General features: G+C 43.2%; 1 protein-coding gene across 2 annotated transcripts in view; it reads right to left on the reverse strand.

Annotated features, from left to right (window-relative positions):
* PXDN (peroxidasin) overlaps positions 1–22,819 on the reverse strand; it is a 223,652-nt gene that overhangs the window by 101,712 nt on the left and 99,121 nt on the right. For both annotated transcript variants that reach the window (XM_069728002.1, XM_069728001.1), the window contains exons 2-3: positions 22,077–22,148; positions 17,467–17,538 (exon numbers count right to left, since the gene is read on the reverse strand). In XM_069728002.1, the coding sequence (XP_069584103.1) occupies positions 17,467–17,538; positions 22,077–22,148 (144 nt within the window). The remainder of the gene's footprint in view (positions 1–17,466; positions 17,539–22,076; positions 22,149–22,819) is intronic.

Raw genomic sequence — 22,819 nt, forward strand, 5'->3', positions numbered from 1 at the left:
TTTTTTTAATTTTCCTACGTATGTCCATTCCTTAGATATTGCCGTCTCTCTAGACATAAATCTAGTCTTTTTAGCTAATTGAGTATGATTCTCAATAAGACTCGCATTCAAAAAAAAGTTGAGAACCCACTTGGCTTAAAAAAAAAAAAAAAAAAAAAAAAAACACCTAGATTTATATACAGGAAAGAATGGGGCCATATCTCAGGAACGAAGAAGAGCAGGAACAAAAAGGCCAGTCAGGAGAATAGCGGCAGTTACACCAGATGAAAACAATCACATAATTATGGCAAGTGATGGCTCCTCTTTAAACTTTTAGTATTTTATTCACCGTTCATTCAGATGCGTTTGTGGAGGAGTACACATCAACATCTACATAGTGTGCTTGTAATATTACAGTAGAAGACTAAGGCTATGTGCCGACAATCAGGAATACTAGAGTTTTGGACGCAGTGTATTTTCGCTCCATATAGAGCGCTGCGTTCCAATAACCGCACGTGTCTTTAGGTACATGCGGATTCACAGCATCTAATGGCATTGTATTGGTCAATATCCGCAGCTGAGACTAGATTCTCCCCTACAAAAACTGACACACCGTGGCTCGTAGACTCGCACCGCGGGAGAGTGTACGCAGCGGTAAATGAATGCACAGTGGGCATGGGATTTCGATAAAACCCATCCACTGTGGTTGTATGTCGAACACCGATGCGCTGCGTCCAAACACTGGTATTCCTGATTGTGGGCACATAGCCTTAGTTATGAACAAGGCTGAATAAATCATGCAAGTTCTATAAGCCGAAGATGCAGATGGCAGAAAAGGTCCTGAATACATAACCCCTGCTACTTGGGATCAATAGAGGAACTGGTCACTTGTTTCATGCTTCCCATCCACAGGCAGAATGAATCAGACTGGCAGCATGATTGCAGGTAGGCATATTTTTCTCTGCACGGCTCCGGTTGGGGACCATGGCCATACTCTACTCCCGCACCTCCTCCAGACGACTTTCCCCAAAGCCGCTCTTTCCAATTGACAAGTTTCTTCCATATTGAGAGACTTATCACCTGCAGCAGCTCCAAGAGAAAAATATACCTACCTCCAGTCATGCAGCCGGTCACTGAGTCCAGCTGCCCACAGTTCGGGCAACCTGAATGGAGTGACAGGATGCCATTCATTATAAAAGTGAGAAGTCTTCATGAAGTATGGACAGCCTGGTAGTAGAAGAATTCTTAATGCAGCTCTTCTGTTCCCTCAGCCGTAGGATTCTTCACGTCACTAAATCCACACAAGACATTGCTTTATTTCGACACTAATGAGACCACACATCTGAACATCGGCTTTTGAGTTATCCAACACATGGAAACAAAGCTTTAATAACCCACACACGACCAACGAGCGTGTAAAATATCAGAAAGGAACTACACACACTCTGAAAGTCTTTCATCGATGTAATCACCATCATCCTGAAAACGGATAGGACACGTCCCAACAAGAGGATCTGCTGGAGGGCCCAGACACCTGAAGTCAACTATCGAACCAACGGTGTAAGAGGCCCGTCAAGTCAAACATGCCATCACTTATTACTCGCGATCTGTGACATTGTGAGGAACATGTAAGCTCCTTGGGGTAGAGATTCTTCTAGCTTAAGGCCGAAGTCACACCTGCTTTTCTGAAAGACTTAAACGTCTGCATTTAATAATTATACATAAAAAAGGGATCATAAACCTTACAGGAGTCCTGCAGTCACGAGTAAGACTTCTCCTAACCCATGTCTGGATGAATAAAGACCATGAAAATCTTACAAAACTGGGAAAATTCCAACAAACGCCAACCACAAAATCTATAATGCCCAACATTATGCTGAGAATTCTCAGATTGCAGTGTGTAAAATTCTCAATGAGGTTTCCAATCCAAAAAGTGTAAAAGCTCAGAGAACGACGGAGAAAAACGTAGACAAGGACAGTAAAAGTTCATCCATACTTGACTTTTTAGAAGGCAGCGAAAGATATCTTTCCAGTCCGATATTTGTCATATGGAGGCAATAAGCTTTCCAGTTTTAACAAATGACAAACTATTCCATAAAGCAGCAACTTGTGCACTTAAAGTGGTTGTCCAGAATCAAGGTGCAGAATTATGAACACGTTGCGGATTGTAAAGCCAGAGCAGGTTTATCACAGAAAAGTCACGAATTAGACCTATTCCTTGACTTCTGACACCTGTATGCCAGAGAATCCAAAAGTGGATAAGTCTCAGCATCTCTTCATCTCCTCGTTTGTCTGTCTTTGCGTATATAGGACTGCACTTGGATGATAGAGTGCAGTCCAATGTTTTGCACGCACCCTTTGACGTGAATGGGTGCATGCCGTGTGAGATACGCTGCAATTTTTGTCTCATGCCGAATAGACAGGTCTGCTCTGCCTCTTTGAATAACTCTGTATTATACGCCAGTGTGAGAGCCTTTAGAGTTGTGCTATGGATGCTTAACGGGAATCTGTCAGGAGGTTATTGCTATGCAATCAAAGAACAGCATGATGTAGGGGCAGATACTTTGATTCCATTGATGTTACATACTAGGCTTTGTGCTGTTCTTTCAATAAAATCAGTGTTTTATTAGGAGGAGATAATCACTACAGGACTCGTTGTCTTGTGTCTCCTAATCTTCCTGATCTATTTTGACTCTTCAAAGCAGTATGAGTCTCTAACCATCAGTCCCTTAGATAACTGTATGATTGTTGTACTCACATGCCAGGTATCCTCAGACAGTGCCAACTCAGCCGTACTGACTTGTAAAAAGAGTCCGGGAGAAAAAAAAAAAAAAAAGAGTTGATATTCTCTGAAATCTTGTATTAAGTACAATGCAGCAGGTGGAAATAGTGTTCCCAAACAGAGAAATATACATGTGCATCCACAGATGGCTACAGCAAATTGATAATGAAGAAGAACGGAGGGGCAAGGGCTAACAATCAACTACAGGAGAGATAAAGGGACAAACGTAGAGGGCAGCGCTTCTCCATAGCAACAACAGAATGTAAGGTATAATACAGAAAATACACAACAAGTTGTTCCCATTCATGGGACACAACATGATCTGTGTAACCCAGCACCACCACTGATTAGCAGCTCTGTTCATATACAGTGTACACAGAAAGCTGCCAATCGGAGCTGTGGGCGGGTTATACAGAGCTCACCATTCTGAGCTCTACATGATCTGCAGCAGAGTACTGGGATTTTAAGGGTATGTGCACACGATGCAGATTTAGTGCAGAACTGCAGCAGATTTTTCTGCAGCAGAAACGCTGCAGAACTGCACTGTGATCACAGTACAATGTAAATCAATGTGAAAAAAAAAAAAGCTGTGCACATGGTGCAGAAAAATCTGCGCAGAAACGCTGCAGATTTCAAAGAAGTGCCTGTCACTTCTTTTGTGCAGTTCTGCAGCGTTTCTGCACCCCTCCATAATAGAAATCTGCAGGTGCGTTTTTGATGCGTTTTTTGTGCGTTTTTTATGCGTTTTTTGTGCAGATTTGTGCTCAAAAAACGCATCAAAAACGCATCAAAAACGCACCTGCAGATTCTGCCAGGAGATGCAGATTTAGTGCAGAACTGCAGCAGATTTTTCTGCACCAAATCTGCATCGTGTGCACACAGCCGGAATCAGCGTCTGCGGAATCAGCGTCTGCGGAATCAGCGTCTGCGGAATCAGCGTCTGCGGAATCAGCGTCTGCGGAATCAGCGTCTGCGGAATCAGCGTCTGCGGAATCAGCGTCTGCGGAATCAGCGTCTGCGGAATCAGCGTCTGCGGAATCAGCGTCTGCGGAATCAGCGTCTGCGGAATCAGCGTCTGCTTACATATTTCATGCTGTCAGACAAGGTAACAAAGACGCAGTGACAAATTCCCTTCAAAGACAGGATGTCAGCACCAAAAGACTCTTCACAGATCATCAAGTAGGGGAAGCAGCTGACCCAGATTTTGGATCAGGTTTTGCTTTGAAATCCAAATGAAAAAATGGATTCAAATAAGCTTCCTATTAATTTTGATAGATTTTCAGCACCACTCCAGCAGTGAAATAATAATGAAATGGAATGCGGGAGTAGTGCTTTAATGGGTTTTTAGGTCCACTGCTCTCTGAAAAATACTCACCTCCCAGTGTTTTCATCCGTTTTCGGCGCCGCTCCGCCTGCTGCAGTATGTGACCTACCGGCTGCTCCAGTGTTTCATGGATTGAGCTGGAGGTCATTAATCAATGTAAGTCTATGAAAGTGTCATTCTGGTCTCGTTCTGTCTCTCATAGACTTCCATTAAGAGCGTGTGACATAGCTTATGAGTTCTGGCCAGTCAGAAGCTGCGCCCACAAGATGGAGCCCCAGGACAAGAACAGTGGCGAAAAACTGTGAAGTTGCCGGAGGGCGAGTATATGACCGAGGTCAGGGGACTTGTTTAACGCTCAACAGTATATATATGTATATATATATATATATATATATATATATATATATATATATATATATATATATATATATATATATATATATATATATATATATATATTGGAGTGGTGCTTCAAATTTGGAACATTTTGTCAATTCTTGAAGAATTGGAGCTTGAAAGAGTTGAAAATGCCACATAAAAAAAATACAAACCCACAAAAACTTGTTAAAAAAAATCCACCTAAAAACCATACCATAACTGTGAAAATACTTTTAGTACAAAATCCATTGCTTTGCTGCTAGAAATACATTTTTTATTTGAAACCTTGAAAGCCTTGGCATGACCGAGCAAGTTCAGTGAGCCTTGCCATCTACTCCTTCCTTCTCAGTCCGCCCTCTCTTTGATTGGCAGCTCTGGTGTTACAAGAGCCATAGGAGGGGAGAGACCAGAAACAAAGTAGGTGGGAACATACACCGAGCTGCTTAGCCATTACACAGAGCGCCTCATCACCATATTAGAGTGAACAATTATTTTTACAAACAAGGATTTGGACAATGGCACAATTTTTATTAGGGCCAAGTTCCCAACAAGATGGGGTCCTTAACCCTCCGTCACATACAATATTCGGACTAACGAGTTCACATACAATGTGCCTGTCAGGCGCCTGCTGGAAAAATACCTATAATATCTAATGTTTGCAATTTCAGTGCTCTAAAAGTGATCAGTGACCTTCATAGGGATGTAATAAAAGAGACTACACATAATCAGTTGCAAAAAAAAACATTTACTTAATATAAAACTAATAACTATGAAATACAAACTTTTCAAAACTCCCGCCAAATAGTCCCCAGTTCGACTCTCTCAAAAAAATGTACAAAGAAAATTTTTGAACACAAACTTAATTTTAAGGTACCTTAAGTACTATTAAAAACATATTCAATCAGAAGTAGATGCTGAGGTTTCCCCAGAAAAGTCACACTTGCAGAGCAAATAGCAAGAATTACACACCATTTTTGCATGTGTCAGGCAAATTGCTTTATGACATTTGAGACATTCATAATTTGAAAGCCTTCTGGTTCCGCTTTCCGTTTGGCAGGTGGTGCATCTCCTTCTTTTGTGAGGTGGTGCAGATGGTGACTTTTCACCATCATCTTCTGGGCGGAACCTTTTGAGCTGAACTTGAAGGCGAGAGGGGATACCGATTGTTTTCACGCTTCTCCTGCGTAGCTCTCCAAGTACTAGTTCATGGGCCAATTTTTTCAGATACAATCGTCTACGGAGTGGTTCAAGCTTGTTTTCAAGATAAATTACTTGTGAATTTATACCACCCAAATTCAACATAGCAAAAAATATGACCATTGGCCAGCGTTTGATGTTTCTGCTGACGTTGAAAGTGGAGCACATCTGATCTGCTGTATCCACACCCCCTTTGGTGGCATTGTAAAATGTAATTATCTCCGGTTTTTTTTCTGCCCCAGTCCCAGGATCGATGGCAGCATCATCATGAAGTGTTGATAGAAGAAGTACGATTTTTTTGGCATGTGGTACATAGGAAACTAAAGCCTTTCCATTATGGAATGCAAACATACTGCTGTACTGTTGTCTCTCTTTCACACTTACAAACTGTGGCGGCAATTCCCTTTTGTTTTTTCTTACAGTTCCCACATATGACAGCTTCTGAATTTTCAGATAATCAATCAGATCACAACTTGTAAACCAATTGTCAGCTGTAATATTGCGACCCGATCCAAATAAGGGTTCAGCCAGTCTTTTTACAACATCAATGGGTTTGTTGCTCACACAGTAAGGACCTTCTGGTTGTTTTCCTGCATAAACTTCCAGGTTGTAAGTGTAGGTCTTACTGGCATCAACAAGGGCATAAATTTTTATTCCATATTTGTTTGGCTTTGATGGAATATATTGACGAAAGGCACATCTACCACGAAAACCAGGGAGCATTTTGTCAATAGTGAGATTCTCTCCAGGGTAATAACTTTGTTTACAGTTTACAACAAATCTTTGAAATATATCACGAATTGGAGCAAGTCGGTCATGTGTTTTGCGTTCGGTTCGGGTAGTTCTGTTGTCAAACCGAAGGCAACGAATTAGAATCTTGAATCTGTTTATGGACATAACAAGGCTAAATTTTTCAACTCCATCCCCATCTTTACCCCAAAGTTCCTCCAAACTTTGTCTATTTGCCCTATAAGCTCCTGCAAGGTACAGTAATCCAAAAAAACACGCAGTTCTATTTCATCTGTGGGCTTGATGGTTCTGTTGCAGATGTACTTGTCCTTTATAATGTCTATATATTGGTTGGTATATGTGACAATAGAGTCCAGAATGTCATCTGTAAATATACTGTTCCAGCATTCAACTGCAGTTTTTGCATTACGTGCAGTTCCTATTACTGCAGGAAGGTGAGTAATAATGTTTAAAGGTTCCCTACGTTTTTTCTGGAATGGCTTCTTGCTCCATTTAGTATTTTTATCTTTTCCAATATAATATGATCCAACTTCTTCATCCTCACCACTGTCACCATCTTGCTCTGTTTCAGAATCCAGGACACATTCTTCCACCTCATCATGAGAATCAATCTCACTTTCCTCTCCTAAATCCTCATTCAGTGTGAGGTCTCTATCATCTAACAGCATGTTTGTTACTTCCTCAACATCAAGTTGTTTGGATAAATTGTACATTTTCCTCTCCATTTCAGCAGATAATCTGAAGCAAGAGAAGGAATATGTTAGGGAACTACTGTATATGCCTGAGCAGCACACTTTCTTTTATAAAATCTCCCTTATTTCTATGAAATATCCTCACATTTTGTGCTATACATTCATAAAACAAGCTAAATAAACTATTGTGATGAATAAAAACATAAAATACCAACCTTACTGAATGTGACGTATTCACATACAATGAGCCTGAGAGATCTGTGCAGCTATATCCTCTCCCCTGAAGCTCTGAAATCCAACTGTGATATCAGGTTTCACAGACCTTCAAGAGACAGGAGACTACCTGGAGGGAGGGGGTTTCCTCACAATCTGGTGAGGAAGGAGAAATTAAAGTAAAAGAGAAGCGCCTGTCAGATCAGTTGTATGTGACGGAGGGTTAATTTGATTAAAAAAAATTATATATTGAAGTTTTCTTTAAATGTGGCTCCTTGAGAATACAACTACTATGGTATGTTACATGAAACACTTAAAATAAAGTGACTTGGACAACGCCTCTAGAAGAATAAGTCGTTTAGATAAGAAAAGTATTTCTGCCCCTGACATTTTCTTAATGTCAAGAAGTATAAAAACCAAAAATGAATCGGAAACTTCTGTCTGAAAGTTGTACACCGATCCCACACACGGCCTACTAGAGGTTCTTCAGAAAGGAGACGTTACGTTCCATGTATTATAGCAGTAGTAGTTAATAGTTTTATTTCTCTTTAGGGCAGTGGGAACAGACACAGCACATCCCGCCAGTTATCCTTGGCTTCTACAGCATGGTCCACTCACTCCATATCAGGTGATCTGTGACCGATCAAAACTTTGGATCTCCTCCATACAACAGGGAAAGCAGCTTCAACGTGATTAGGAAGATAACGTTCCAAAAGATATAACACACTGTACGTCAGGGGCATATTTAATATAGAAGAGCGGAAACTATGGGTTAAATTCTGATCAGCAGGTTTACGAAAACCCATCAAGCATTTTTATTTCCTATAATTCCTCATGTCCTACTCCAAACTTTCTATATACACCAAGGCCCCCCATTTATGAAGACCACCGATGTTCAATCTGGTCTAGATGAGGGGTCATGCTGGAGTAAGGCGCTCCAGATTCATTAAAGGGAACCTGTCACCCCCAAAATCGAAGAGGAGCTAAGCCCACCAGCATCATGGGCTTATCTACAGCATTCTGTAATGCTGTAGATAAGCCCCCGATGTATCCTGAAAGATGAGAAAAAGAGGTTAGATTATACTCACCCAGGGGCGGTCCGATACGATGGGCGTCGCAGTCCGGGGCCTCCCATCTTCATAGGATGACGTCCTCTTCTTGTCTTCCTGCTGCGGCTCCAGCACAGGCGTACTTTGTCTGCCCTGTTGAGGGCAGAGCAAAGTACTGCAGTGCGCAGATGCTGGGCCTCTCTGACCTTTCCCAGTGCCTGCGCACTGCAGTCCTTTGCTCTGCCCTCAACAGGCAGACAAAGTACGCCTGTGCCGGAGCCGTAGCAGGAAAACAAGAAGAGGACGTCATCCTATGAAGATGGGAGGCCCCGGACCGCGACACCCATCGGACCACAGCGGGACCGCCCCGGGTGAGCATAATCCAACTTGTTTTTCTTATCTTTCAGGATACATTGGGGGCTTATCTACAGCATTACAGAATGCTGTAGATAAGCCCCTGATGCTGGTGGGCTTAGTTCATCTTCGATTTTGGGGGTGACAGGTTCCCCTTAATGGGCGCATACCTCTTTCTCTAATTTACCGCCAGGATTTTATTAGGTTTACTCCTATGCAATAAAAAAGGGGAGGCCTTCTGAAGTTTTTCCAATTAAAACGCTTTGTGAAAAACATTACTAGGCTATCAGCAGTATGCGGTCTGTGTTCTTTCATGGACCCATGAACTTGCAATGCAGAGAGATTAATCCAAGACCTGTCTTTATTTTTCCTTCTTTACAGAAACTCTTGATTTAGATTCCTCTTATTCATTCATCTTGCAGGGAATCGGTCACCCATTTTTTGTGATATGATTTAAAAATATAATTAAATTTAGTGCCCCATAAGCATTACAGCAGTACTTTTGATAGCCCGACTCCCCACCTTTGATAACTAAATACCGTTTTTATCTCTCCTGTGGTGTATGTAAAGCTCCTCGGTCCGGTCCGATGGGCGGGGCTTATTCTCCTTCTCTCCCCCCTCCTGTCTTGCTCTAAGCATTTCTTACTGGTCATTCCTGCGTTCACGTTGAGTTGCCGCGCATGCGCATTTAAATAGCCTCTCGTGTGTGCGCACTATGCTTTGCCCAAATGTGGTCAAAGCATAATATCAATATTGCACATGCGCCGGCATTTTTCGTTACGTTCTATGCCCCGGAAGTCTTGCGATGCAAATTGTGTGTTCCTGGACTTCCGGGGCATAGAACGTAATGAAAAATCTGGGTACATGCGCAATACTGATTTTATGCGCACACGCGAGAGGCCAAAGGCGAGAGGCCTTCTTTGGAAGTGCATTGAACAGCAAGGTGGATTGCTGCTGAGGGGAAAGAGAAAAAAAAAAATCTATAAATCTTCAGCATAGCGAGTGTGACCGAGCTGAGTGTGACCTAGCGTAAATGTGAACGGCGGTAAGTGTGACTTGTGATTCAGTGACTTTGGATTCAGGGAGTTTCCAAGGGAGGGATTACTGAATTGCTGTCTGTATTTTATTAATACTTTTCATTTATTTTTAATTTAACTTTTCTGTCTGGTGCAATCTCCATTAGGAAATGTGCTCCACTATTGTTAATGCCATCCAGTGCACATGTTGCCACATGTATGCAGTCCTTGATCAGCCAGTCGAGGGTGCGCTGTGCGAGATGTGAGCACGTTGTGCATTTGGAAGCCCAGATTCTGGATCTAAATGTGCAGCTGGCAACACTGAGATCCACTGACAATATGGAAAGGAGTCTTCTGCTCACTGAGCAGACGCTCAATGGGATAGATGAGGGGGGCATGGTAGGATGGAGCTGCAGGACAGTGGAGCAGCAAGCTGGGTGACAGTTAGAAGGCTGGGTAGAGGGAAGAGTGCCAGGGAGGCTAGTCCTGATCTGGCACACCCCAATAAGTTTGCTGAGGTGACAGATGAGGGGGGTGCCAGTACAGGGGTAGCACTGCTGCATGTCCTCTGAAAGCCGAAGGAGTGCCTGATACAATAAGGAGAGAAATAGGTAAGCAGGGCAGGCCAGACAGGTGCTGGTAGTGGGCGACTCAATTATTATGGGAACAGATAGGGCAATCTGTCACAAAGACAGGGAATGTCCAACGGTGTGCTGCCTACCTGGCACTCGAGTCCGACACATCGCTGATCGGGTGGACAGATTACTGGGAGGGGTTGGTGAGGACCCAGAGGTCATGGTGCACATTGGCACAAATAACAAAGTTAGAGGTAGGTGGAAGGTCCTTAAAGATGATTTCAGGGAATTCGGCTGCAAGCTGAACGCAAGGACCTCCAACGTGGTATTTTCCGAAATACTGCCTGTACCACGTGCCACGCCAGGGAGGCAACGGGAGATTAGGGTGGTGAATAAGTGGCTCAAGAATTGGTGTAGGAAGGAGGGGTTTGGGTTCCTGCAGAACTGGGCCGACTTCTCAGTTGGCTACAGGTTCTACGCTAGGGATGGACTGCACCTCAATGGGGAAGGTGCAGCTGTGCTGGGGGAGAAAATGGCTAGAAGGTTGGAGGAGTGTTTAAACTATGGATTGGGGGGAGGTATTCATTTTATAGGAGGGGAAGATAGTGCAGATAGAGACCTGGGTACAAATAAGGAAGTTGGGGGTGGCGGTGGCATGGGGGGTGGGGTAAGAACAATTAATAATTGAAGAAAGAATAGAGGTGCAGAGAGATACATAAAATGGACGAATTAGAATTAATGGTGTTGGAGCATAATTATGACATGGTGGGGATATCTGAAACGTGGCTGGATGAGAGCCATGAATGGGCTGTTAACTTGCAGGGTTATAGTCTGTTCAGAAATGACCGAATGGATAAGCGAGGGGGAGGGGTGTGTCTATATGTAAAATCATCCTTAAAACCCATCCTGCTTCATAATATAGGTGAATCTAATGAAAATGTAGAGTCCCTGTGGGTGGAGATAAGAGGAGGGGGAAAAATTAATAAATTACTGATAGGGGTTTGTTATAAGTCTCCAAAAATAATGGAAGCAGCGGAGAATATCCTCATAATGCAAATAGATGAAGCTGCGACTCAAGGAGAAGTCATTATTATGGGGGACTACGACTACCCTGAAATAGATTGGGGAACAGAAACCTGCAGTTACAGCAAAGGTAATCGGTTTTTGACAACTATGAGAGACAATTACCTTTCACAATTGGTCCAGGACCCAACAAGAAGGGGGCACTGCTAGACCTAATATTAACCAACAGGCCAGACCGCATATCAAATATAAGGGTTTGGGGTCACTTGGGGAATAGTGATCACAAACTAATAAGTTTTCCTTTAATAAGATGTATAGTAGAGGGGTTACAAGGACACTAAACTTCAGGAGGGCAAATTCCCAATGGATGAGAGAGGATCTTGTTGCAATTAACTGGGACGATATCCTGAGACATAAAAATACACAAAGAAAATGGGAGACGTTTATTAGCATCCTGGATAGGACCTGTGCATAGTATATACCGTATGGGAATAAACATACTAGAAATAGGAGGAAACCAATATGGCTAAATAGAGCTGTAAGGGGCGCAATAAGTGACAAAAAGAAAGCATTTAGAGAATTAAAGGAAGTACCGTATATACTCGAGTATAAGCCGACCCGAGTATAAGCCGACCCCCCTAATTTTGCCACAAAAAACTGGGAAAACTTATTGACTCGAGTATAAGCCTAGGGTGGAAATGCAGCATTTACCGGTGAATTTCAAAAATAAAAATAGATCATTATTTCCCCATAGCTGTGCCATATAGTGCTCTGCACCGTTCATATTTCCCCATAGGTGTGAACCATATAGTGCTCTGCACCATTCATTGTGCCCCCTAGCTGTGCCATATACGGTGCTCTGCACCGTTCATTGTGCCCCATAGATGTGCCATATACGGTGCTCTGCACCGTTCACTGTGCCCCATAGCTGTGCCATATACGGTGCTCTGCACCGTTCACTGTGCCCCATAGCTGTGCTGTGCCATATACGGTGCTCTGCACCGTTCACTGTGCCCCATAGCTGGGCCATATACGGTGCTCTGCACCGTTCACTGTGCCCCATAGCTGTGCTGTGCCATATACGGTGCTCTGCACCGTTCACTGTACCCCATAGCTGTGCTGTGCCATATACGGTGCTCTGCACCGTTCACTGTACCCCATAGCTGTGCTGTGCCATATACGGTGCTCTGCACCGTTCACTGTGCCCCATAGCTGTGCTGTGCCATATACGGTGCTCTGCACCGTTCACTGTGCCCCATAGCTGTGCCATATACGGTGCTCTGCACCGTTCACTGTGCCCCATAGCTGTGCTGTGCCATATACGGTGCTCTGCACCGTTCACTGTGCCCCATAGCTGTGCTGTGCCATATACGGTGCTCTGCACCGTTCACTGTGCCCCATAGCTGTGCTGTGCCATATACGGTGCTCTGCACCGTTCATTGTGCCCCATAGCTGTGCTGTGCCATATACGGTGCTCTGCACCGTTCACTGTGCCCCATAGATGTTCCACATAAATTTGTGCCGCCGCTGCCGCAATAAAGAAAAAAAAACACATACTCACCTCCCTTGATTGCAGCTCCCGGCGTCTCGTTCCGGCGCCTCCATCTTCCCGGCGTCTCTGCTCTGACTGATCAGGCAGAGGGCGCCGCGCACACTGTATGCGTCATCGCGCCCTCTGCCTGAACAGTCAGAGAGCAGAGACGCCGGGAAGATGGAGGCGCCGGCCGGGAAGATGGAGCGACGCCCGGCGGCTGGAACGCGGACAGGTGAATATGACATACTCACCTAGTCCTGGCGATCCTCGCGCTGTCCCCTCCTGTCTTCGGTGCCGCAGCTCTTCCTGTCAGCGGTCACCGGCACCGCTGATTAGAGAAATGAATAGGCGGCTCCGCCCCTATGGGAGGTGGAGCCGCTTATTCATTTCTGTAATGAGCGGTCCCACGTGACTGCTGAAGAGGGGAAGAAACTGCAGCGCCGAAGACCGTGGGACGGCAGGGACAGCGCGAGGATCGCTGGGACTAGGTAAGTATACCTCAGCGCCCTCACCCCCTCACCCGCCGACCCCACCGCTACCGTGACTCGAGTATAAGCCGAGGGGGGCACTTTCAGCCCAAAAATTTGGGCTGAAAATCTCGGCTTATACTCGAGTATATACGGTAGGTAGTGATGAGGCATTAAATAAATACAGAAAATTGAATTTATTAATGCAGCACACTCGGACTGGGTCACGGTTAGCAGTGGGGTACCACAGGGGTCAGTATTGGGCCCTCTTCTTTTTAACATATTTATTAATGACCTTGTAGGGGGCAGAGTAGAATTTCAATATTTGCAGATGACCCTAAACTCTGCAGGGTAATCAATACAGAGGAGGACAATTTTATATTACAGGATGATTTATGTAAACTAGAAGCTTGGGCTGATAAATGCAAATGAGCTTTAATGGGGATAAATGTAAGGTCATGCACTTGGGTAGAAGTAATAAGATGTATAATTATGTGCTTAATTCTAAAACTCTGGGCAAAACCGTCAATGAAAAAGACCTGGGTGTATGGGTGGATGACAAACTCATATTCAGTGGCCAGTGTCAGGCAGCTGCTACAAAGGCAAATAATATAATGGGATGCATTAAAAGAGGCATAGATGCTCATGAGGAGAATATAATTTTACCTCTATACAAGTCACTAGTTCGACCACACTTAGAATACTGTGCACAGTTCTGGTCTCCGGTGTATAAGAAAGACATAGCTGAACTGGAGCGGGTGCAGAGAAGAGCGACCAAGGTTATTAGAGGACTGGGGGGTCTGCAATACCAAGATAGGTTATTACACTTAAGGCTATTTAGTTTGGAAAAACGAAGGCTATGGGGTGATCTTATTTTAATGTATAAATATATGAGGGGACAGTACAAAGACCTTTCTGATGATCTTTTTAATCATAGACCTGAAACAGGGACAAGGGGGCATCCTCTACGTTTGGAGGAAAAAAGGTTTAAGCATAATAACAGACGCGGATTCTTTACTGTAAGAGCAGTGAGACTATGGAACTCTCTGCCGAATGATGTTGTAATGAGTGATTCATCACTTAAATTTAAGAGGGGACTGGATACCTTTCTGGAAAAGTATAATGTTACAGGGTATATACACTAGATTCCTTGATAGGGCGTTGATCCAGGGAACTAGTCTGATTGCCGTATGTGGAGTCGGGAAGGAATTTTTTTCCCCAATGTGGAGCTTACTCTTTGCCACATGGTTTTTTTTTTGCCTTCCTCTGGATCAACATGTTAGGGCAAGTTAGGTTAGGCTATGGGTTGAACTAGATGGACTTATAGTCTTCCTTCAACCTTAATAACTATGTTACTATGTATGTTACTATGTATTTCAATGCGCATGCGTGGCAACTCTACGGGATCTGTGATATTCACAGATCACATTACGCACAGCAAGCCGGGGGGGGGGGGGTGGGGAGAGAAGGAAAATAAGCCCCACCCATCGGACCGGACCAAGGAGATTTACATACACTGCAGGAGAGTTAAAAATGGTATTTAGTCATCAAAGGTGGGGAGTCAAGGTATCAAAAGTACTGCTATAATGTTTATGTGGCACTAAACTTAAAGATATTTTTACATCATATCGCAAAAAATGGGTGACAGATTCCCATTATAGGGGGAGAAAATGTGGGAGCGGCAGCTTATGAATGAGCAGATATTTTAGGTGTAGCCTGGTAAGAGAATCCCCCACCCACCATTTCTTAAACAAATGTAAAAAAAAAAAACAGTTTTAGTAGTAGTAATTTGGGACTTGGATGTCAGATAGGTTGGAGTTCTGTTACTGAGGTGGGTTTTTTTTTTTTTTTTGGCCAATTTGGGGAATTTATCTGTACATTTACGGCAGTGGGAGGTCCTCAGGGTTGTGTGATGTGATTGATGGTGGATGGGTGCTGGTTGGGAAAAGCCTGGAAGGTTCTTAACCCCACAGGTTGACTCAAATAGTTATGGGCCCACAAGTAGTGGCTTATGAATAAAACATCAGGTTGTTTAAGAGATGCCTTTGAAATTGGAGATTAACTGGCCGCAGGTCTCCAGACCTGAGTGTGACAGTTTCATGTATTTCTAGGAGGCAGTCAGAATTGGGTCAGGAGATCTGCGGCCAAGTCCATTCATTAAGGTCCAATCTAGGGACCAAGTTGTACGGACGTCTGAAAAAGCCTTAGTGCAAGGGCATTTTAGTTCCCTATGAATTTTGCTCAATCTTTTAAACAAATATCTATATGCTGGCTGTCCAAAGAGATTTGTAGAACGACTTGAGCAACACAAGACGACCAGAACTCTCACGACGGTCTGTGGTAAACCCTTTCCAATTACAAACAAGTTGAGAACACAGGAACTACACATACATGTTCACAGTTACAGCTCCGATTGGAAGGACAATACTTTGAACTTGATGTTGTCACTCATTTTAAGACAATAAAGCTGTACAATAAGTCAATTACAAAAAGAGAATAAAAAGCCAATTCAAAAGGCACTAGATTTTTTTAGTTAAAGTGTGATAGATTGTACCAACGAAAACCGCTATCATCTGTTTTACCAAAGAAAAAGATATTACTTATTGATTCATTAGACAAAAAGTCCAATTCTAGAGCTAATTCAGACGACTGTTAAGTGGCCACATGTTATCATCAATTTTACATCACAAATATTGGCATGATATTGGGTCTTCCATATCGGGCTGTAAAATCAGAACAATTGCAGGCATAATACAAATGCTAAAATGCAGTCAAATTTTGGATGTTTAAATCGTCCTTTATATACAGCGGGTGAAAATGAAATAAGTATTGAACATGCCAGCAATTTTCTAAGTAAATATATTTCTAAAGGTGCTATTGACAAGAAATTCTAAGCAGATGTCGGTAACAACTAGTGATGAGCGAGTATACTCGTTGCTCGGGTTTTCCCAAGCACGCTCGGGTGATCTCTGAGTATTTGTTAGTGTTTGGAGATTTAGTTTTCATCACCTCAGCTGAATGATTTACAGCTACTAGACAGCTTGAATACATGTGAGGATTCCCTAGCAACCAGGCAACCCCCACATATACTCAGCCTGGGTAGTAGCTGTAAATCGTTCAGCTGAGGGCGATGAAAACAATCTCCAAACACTAACAAATACTCGGAGATCACCCGAGCAACGAGTACACTCGCTCATCACTAGTAACAACCCATCAAATCCACACAGGTAAAGAAATCAAACCGTAGGTGTAAATTCAGTAGTATTAAAAATTTTCTGCAACCAATACCGTCAGTATGTTTTGCAATAATAAGGTTGTGAAGGTCTTGAGGCAGATCACTGGTTTGGCCCATTATGAGATGTTTCTTATGTGGCACCTTGGTAATGACACACCTTTTTATAAGGCCATCAGCTGAACCAGCTGATATTTTTCACTAAGTGACAGGATTGCTTTTTAATTATTGATAGGTTTCAGCTGATATCATGACTTTCCATGGCTTTTTGCACCTCTTTCTTCATTTGTTCAATACTTTTTCCCTGTGTCATTTCTCATTACACAATTTATGGACATCTATGGTTTGATTTCTGTCAGTGTGGATTGGATGGGTTGTTACAGACATCTGGTGAGAATTTCATGTCAATAGCACCTTTAGAAACATAGTTACTTAGAAAATTGGTGATGTGTTCAATACTTATTTCACTCACTGTATAAATTACATATCAATATGAAATGTCAAAAAGAGACAGATAGTTACGGATCCCCCCTCTATCAGTAGACCACAGCCCTCAGACCCCGGATGCCCAAACAGCCACATCCAGGTAAGGAACAAGTAGAGTGGTGGACGTCACCACTAAAATCTAAATAGTTTCGCAATCAAGCCCGCCACGTATGCACATTGCTCTATTTAAGCCTGCATCTTCCACCACATTTTCTCCCACTGCTTAGAAAATTATGTGTCTCCGTTGAATACCTGGAAGCAGCCACGAAAACACTCACCAACAAGACATGCAAGAAAATATTCAAAGCATTTTTTCCCCACTTTAAGCATTAATTTCCTTAACTATCGATCTGTACTTCAACCTTTATCCTTTAATATTTAACATTTACACACACAAAAAAAGCTAACCACTTACAGGTATTTGAGGTTCTCTAGATCTTGAAACGTTCCACTTGGGATCCGTTTTATCAGATTGTTGTTAAGAAGTCTACAAATGAAAAAAGAAATGATACAAGTGAAATAATGAATTGTTGTAAATTATTATTATTCTTAGAGGCTAGCTGAATAATTTTTTTTACATCTAAAACATAATCCTACCATTTCCATTTGTGTACAGCTAAGCAGAAGATTTAATGCTGCTTACCTTGCAGTGGTGCCGTCAAAGTGCCCTAAAAGTATTGGTGAAAAAAACCCTAATAAAAAAAAGAGGTGTAAACCTAACCTTTATCAAGACTTTGTGATTGTGCGGATCCTGATTGGTCACGCCTTGTCACGGTGGGATGGCTTTTCCACTCTACTGATCAAAATAGGGTCAACCAAGTACCCAATGGTATTCACTTATTTTGCTTTTATTCCAAGTTCAGTCTGTTAACGGCCACAATGTGAACGTGCACCGGCAAACTGCATTTGTACCAACATGTGTTCCTGCTCATTTCTTTGGTTTTCCTTTAGTTTTTTGTACGTTGTACATACATTGTGATTCCCACTTTTGGGCTGTGCATGTTGTCTATATAGCTTTCTACGGGTAGGTTTTTGAACAGTCAGGTCTGAATCCTGTGCTGCCCCTCTCTATTTTGAGGCCTGCTGGCACGTAGAGAAGTGAACTACGAGAGTTCGGGTCCATCTTGATTAAGATCACCTTGACGTGGTGAGATGGTGTTTACATTCTACTGATCAAAATAAACTAAGAACCCCAAGTTATTTACATGAACTATTACTATTTACTTACTGCAGGGCATTTGCTTATTTTGTTTTTATCCCAGATTCTGTATATCAATGGCCACAGTGTAAATGTGCACCTATGCATTGAACTTACACCAACATGTTACCTGGTTCATTTCTTTGTTTGTGCTTAAGGCTACTTTCACACTAGCGTTTTTTTTTAATCCGTCGAAATCCGTCGTTTTGGGCAAAAAACGGATCGTGCAAATGTGCGGATGCGTTTTTTGCCCATAGACTTGTATTAACGACGGATCGCGACGGATGGGCACACGTCGCGTGCGTCGTGCGATGGATCCGTCGTGTTTTGGCAGACGCGACGCACACAAAAATGTTCAATGTAACATTTTTTGTGTGTCGCGTCCGCCATTTTTGACTGCGCATGTGCGGCCGCAAAACTCCGCCTCCTCCACCCCGGACTGCAGAATGGGCAGCGGATGCGTTGAAAAACAGCATCCGCTGCCCACGTCTTGCAGTAATTTCGCAACGTTCGTCGGTACGTCGGCCTGACGCATTGCGACGGGCCCGTACCGACGGAAATGTGAAAGTAGCCTAAGCTGAGATTCTAACTGATCCAGCCAGACCATTAGGGAACAGGATGTACAAGCGGTGGCTACTGCTGGTTTTAGCCCTCCCCCAGCTGCTTCCCAAGAACCTTTCAGGAAAGCATCTGGTTTTTTGTCCATGGGGTCTTTTAACACTCCCATATCTTCAAATGGAAGGGCGAACTTTTTAGACGCTTTGGCAATGGCTATATCCAGTTTGGGTGCTTTTCCCATAAGGAGCATGCTGGGTCCTCAAAGGGGTATTTCCTTTTGGGTGTAAGTAAGGCCTTCCTTATGGGTTTTTTCTATCCCTTATTAATCAAGCCCTGGATTTTTTCATTAAGCAGGAAAGCTCTCCTTTTCTTTTGTTCAAGTCCTCCGAACATAATATCCTGAACGGATTTTTTGGGGTGAGGGTCCGCCAATCCCATGGTGTTTCTAACTGCCTTAACGAGGCTATCTGTCTCCTCTAGTGGAAAGCAACTGCGAGGCCCCGTTGAAGATGACGATGCTGATAAATTAGAGAGATCTGAATCTTTTTCTTCGCTATTTGTGTCACTAGAATCAGGTTCAGGGGACCTGTGTCTGATGTTCCTTCACTTTATACCTTCCTGAAGGGACCTAAAGGTGTCCTCTACCTGGGTCTTAATTAGTGACCTTCGCTCTGTTGCGAACCCGGGAAGCCCTTCACAGACTGTCTGTTCTACACATGAGCTGCAAAGTCTTTTTTTCCCCATATGGAGGGCAGATCTTCTTTACAAAGCGCACAGATCCTGTGTTTGGTTTTCCCTGAACTTTTTCTCCCCTAAAGAAGAGATACACAGAAAAAGATGGGGATCTATCAGCTGCAAACTTTCATGAAGATGACTCACCACCTGGTGGACCGATCCGTACCGGTAGGTGATGATCTGTATCTGCTCTAGGATTCTCCCTTACGCCGGAGGCTACGATGGATCCTTTGCTGTACTGGGATCCTGAGCATCTTTTCCCTGTGGTGTCATGTTGCTGGTGATGAGAAGCCTGTTTCCCCTTTGCCTGTGGTCGCCGTTTTTTGCTGCTGCTGCTGGGGTGGTGACTTGGCATGTGGGGATCTTGATACTAGCAAGTCTGGGTTGCTCATGGCTCCTGGGAAACACTGGCCGAGCTCCATTTAGAAGCATTCGGCCAGAGTACTGTCCCCTTTAAATAGTTTATGACTGGATTATCCAGTCCTGTGTGATTACCCGGTCATGCACTGCACCTAACCGCGTCATCGTGCCCACGCATGCGCACTAACCAGTCCCAGAGGTGCTTTGCGGCAGCCCGCTTCCAGTAAAGGATCGCGCCTCGGCGCACACGCTTCTTGGTTCCCGGCCTCCGGGAGCCCAAGTGGCGGCAGTTTCGTTCCGTGGGAGCAGTTACCTGGGACTGCTTCCCCCCACTCGGAGGGACCCCTTGCGGTGGTGTGCTGACGGCGATGCCATGAAGAGGATTCTTTGGGAGTGGCGGTCTCGCTTCCTCCCGCCACAACCCGCGCACCCTAGAGGCCCACTTACCCCAGCGGTGGCACTTCGAGTAACCACGCCAGTCGGGCAGGGAACCCCCGCTGTCTGGATCGGTCTGACTGGCCCCGATATTCCCACGAAGATCCTAACTGATGCTGTAGAGAGGTACCGCCTTTTTATCTGTAGGTTTCCTGTCCTTGATGGGCGGATCCCCTCTCTCCATGGTGCAGTCATGGGGGACAGAGAAAACTTGTTGCATCATTCCGATGACGACTCATGGCTCTATTAGCTCAAAAGGGTGCTTCTACTCAATACTGAGCAAAGGGTCTAAATACTTATGACCAGGTGATATTTTAGTTTTTCTTTTTTAATATATTTGCAAAAAATCCAACATCATGTCCACTCTTCCTACAGTTCTGCTTTTTTCAGTCAAGATAGGGGGGCAGAGTGTACATTAATGAGAAAAAAATGAACTGTTTTTGAATTTACCAAATGGCTGCAATGAAACAGAGTGAAAAATTTAAAGGCGTATGAATGCTTTCCGTACCCACTATATGTATTCTCTATAGAATTAATTATAAAATGTTACAATAAATCTTGTGCATCGATACCTTACTGCTTTTAAAGGCATGTGGTTGCTGTCATTTGTAATTCTTCTTTAACCTTCAGTGGATAAAATTCTATTCTGGACATGTGATGGGCGTATAGGCTCAAAATGCAGCAGAATTTGATGAAGGCATTTAGCAATCACTCCAAAGTAAATGTGAACAGACTAATGTAGTCGAGAATTTACTTCAGATACATCCAAAAAACCAAAACAATCCGCCCTCACTCCTGGATGTTTACATATTCTCTTTATGAGGAGGATTTACTATGACTTGAAAGACTTTTCCTGCTTCACTCACCCAAATTCTCAAGCTACAGCTCAGTATTTCTTAATATGGATGCCGGAGAGGGATCGGCTTACTGAGAAGAGAATAATTGCTGCATTCATCCAGGAGTCTTACAAGTTATTGCCATCATAAATTATTACATTGCCGGCAATGTCATCTGATTATAAGCCTGGAGAACTCAGGAGCTACATCGAGCATGTCCATCCGCTATACGGCCTATGGTGTTCTGTCTCTACTTGTGGAGACCGCCAAGCTGGTGTGTGGAGACTTAGAGAGCATAGTTGCATGCTTTTTTTCCTAGAGAGCAAAGCCTGATCTCAGAGGAATAAAGTTGGCGCTCTAGTGTCACCAACTGTATTGGAGGTAACCATCCTACAAGTCAGTGTTGACCGTTTAATAAGCCTGGCCACAAGTGTTAGGATATTTTCAAAACTAGAGACTTCCCCAAAACGAAAAAAATAACATCTGCAGACAGCTGTTCCTGGGTTCTTACCCATCATCAGTGTAGGACAGTAGGAATCCATATGAAGTAATAGTACCCACTAGACTTCTCTCAAAGACGTCTCACTCAACAATACCCTACTGCTGTCTACAATGACAAGGAAGCAAGAATCCCACAATAGAATTTTTTGGCTAACAGAGAGGCCACTTTCTTGTTCTTGGAAAGAAGTATGTTTTTGCTCATTTTCAGTAAGAGAACAGTATTTTTATTCTTTAACTCACACCAACACACAAAGTGAATCAAAAATATGCAGGAGAGTGCATAAAACATGCAATATTAAGGGGAAAGGCATTCAAGATAAAAGCACCTTGACCTCTGTTTAGAGATAAAGCAATCTTAACGTGACAATGAAATACTAATTGCGTTATTACAGGTTTACTTACAAAGTGTTAAGATTCTTTAGATGTCTAAATGCACCCGGTTGAATATCCTTTATCCTATTGAACCGCAAATCCCTGCAAAACAAGAAAAATAAAGTTAAAAAATAAATTATATATATACACAGAACATATGCACATATACTCCGCAGAAGGAGAACATCGTTCATTGAGGCCTGGAAATTGAGGCTCCTACCACCATGCCAAAAAGAGGCATTATTGTCTACAAAACACACAATAGAATAGTTTGTAAGGTTGAAAGAAGCTACGGTATATATGTCCATAAAATCGTGGAATATTAGAGTTGGAAGGGACCTCCAGGGTCACTAAACCATCTCAGACAGATGTCCGTCCAGCCTCTATTTGAAGACTTCTATTGAAGAACTCACCACCTCTCGTGGCAGCCTGTTCCACTCATTGATCACCCTCACTGTCAAAAAGTTTTTTCTAATATCTAATCTGTATCTTCTCCCTTTCAGTTTCATTCCATTGCTTCTTGTGTTTCTAAGTGCAAATGAGAATAAGGATGATCCCTCTACGCTGTGACAGCCCGTCAAATATTAGTAGACCACTATTAAGTCTCCTCTTACCCTTCTTTTTTGTAAACTAAGCATTCCCAGATCCTTTAATCATTGGACAAACTTTGAAGTCCGCTCACCATCCTGGTAGCTCTCTGAAAAACTGGAGCAAGTTCAATGTCCATCAAGATCAACTTATACATTTTGATCCACGTTAAGGAAAAATTACTT

The sequence above is a fragment of the Ranitomeya imitator genome, chromosome 5 (assembly GCF_032444005.1).
Source record: "Ranitomeya imitator isolate aRanImi1 chromosome 5, aRanImi1.pri, whole genome shotgun sequence".
Lineage (NCBI taxonomy): Eukaryota > Metazoa > Chordata > Amphibia > Anura > Dendrobatidae > Ranitomeya > Ranitomeya imitator.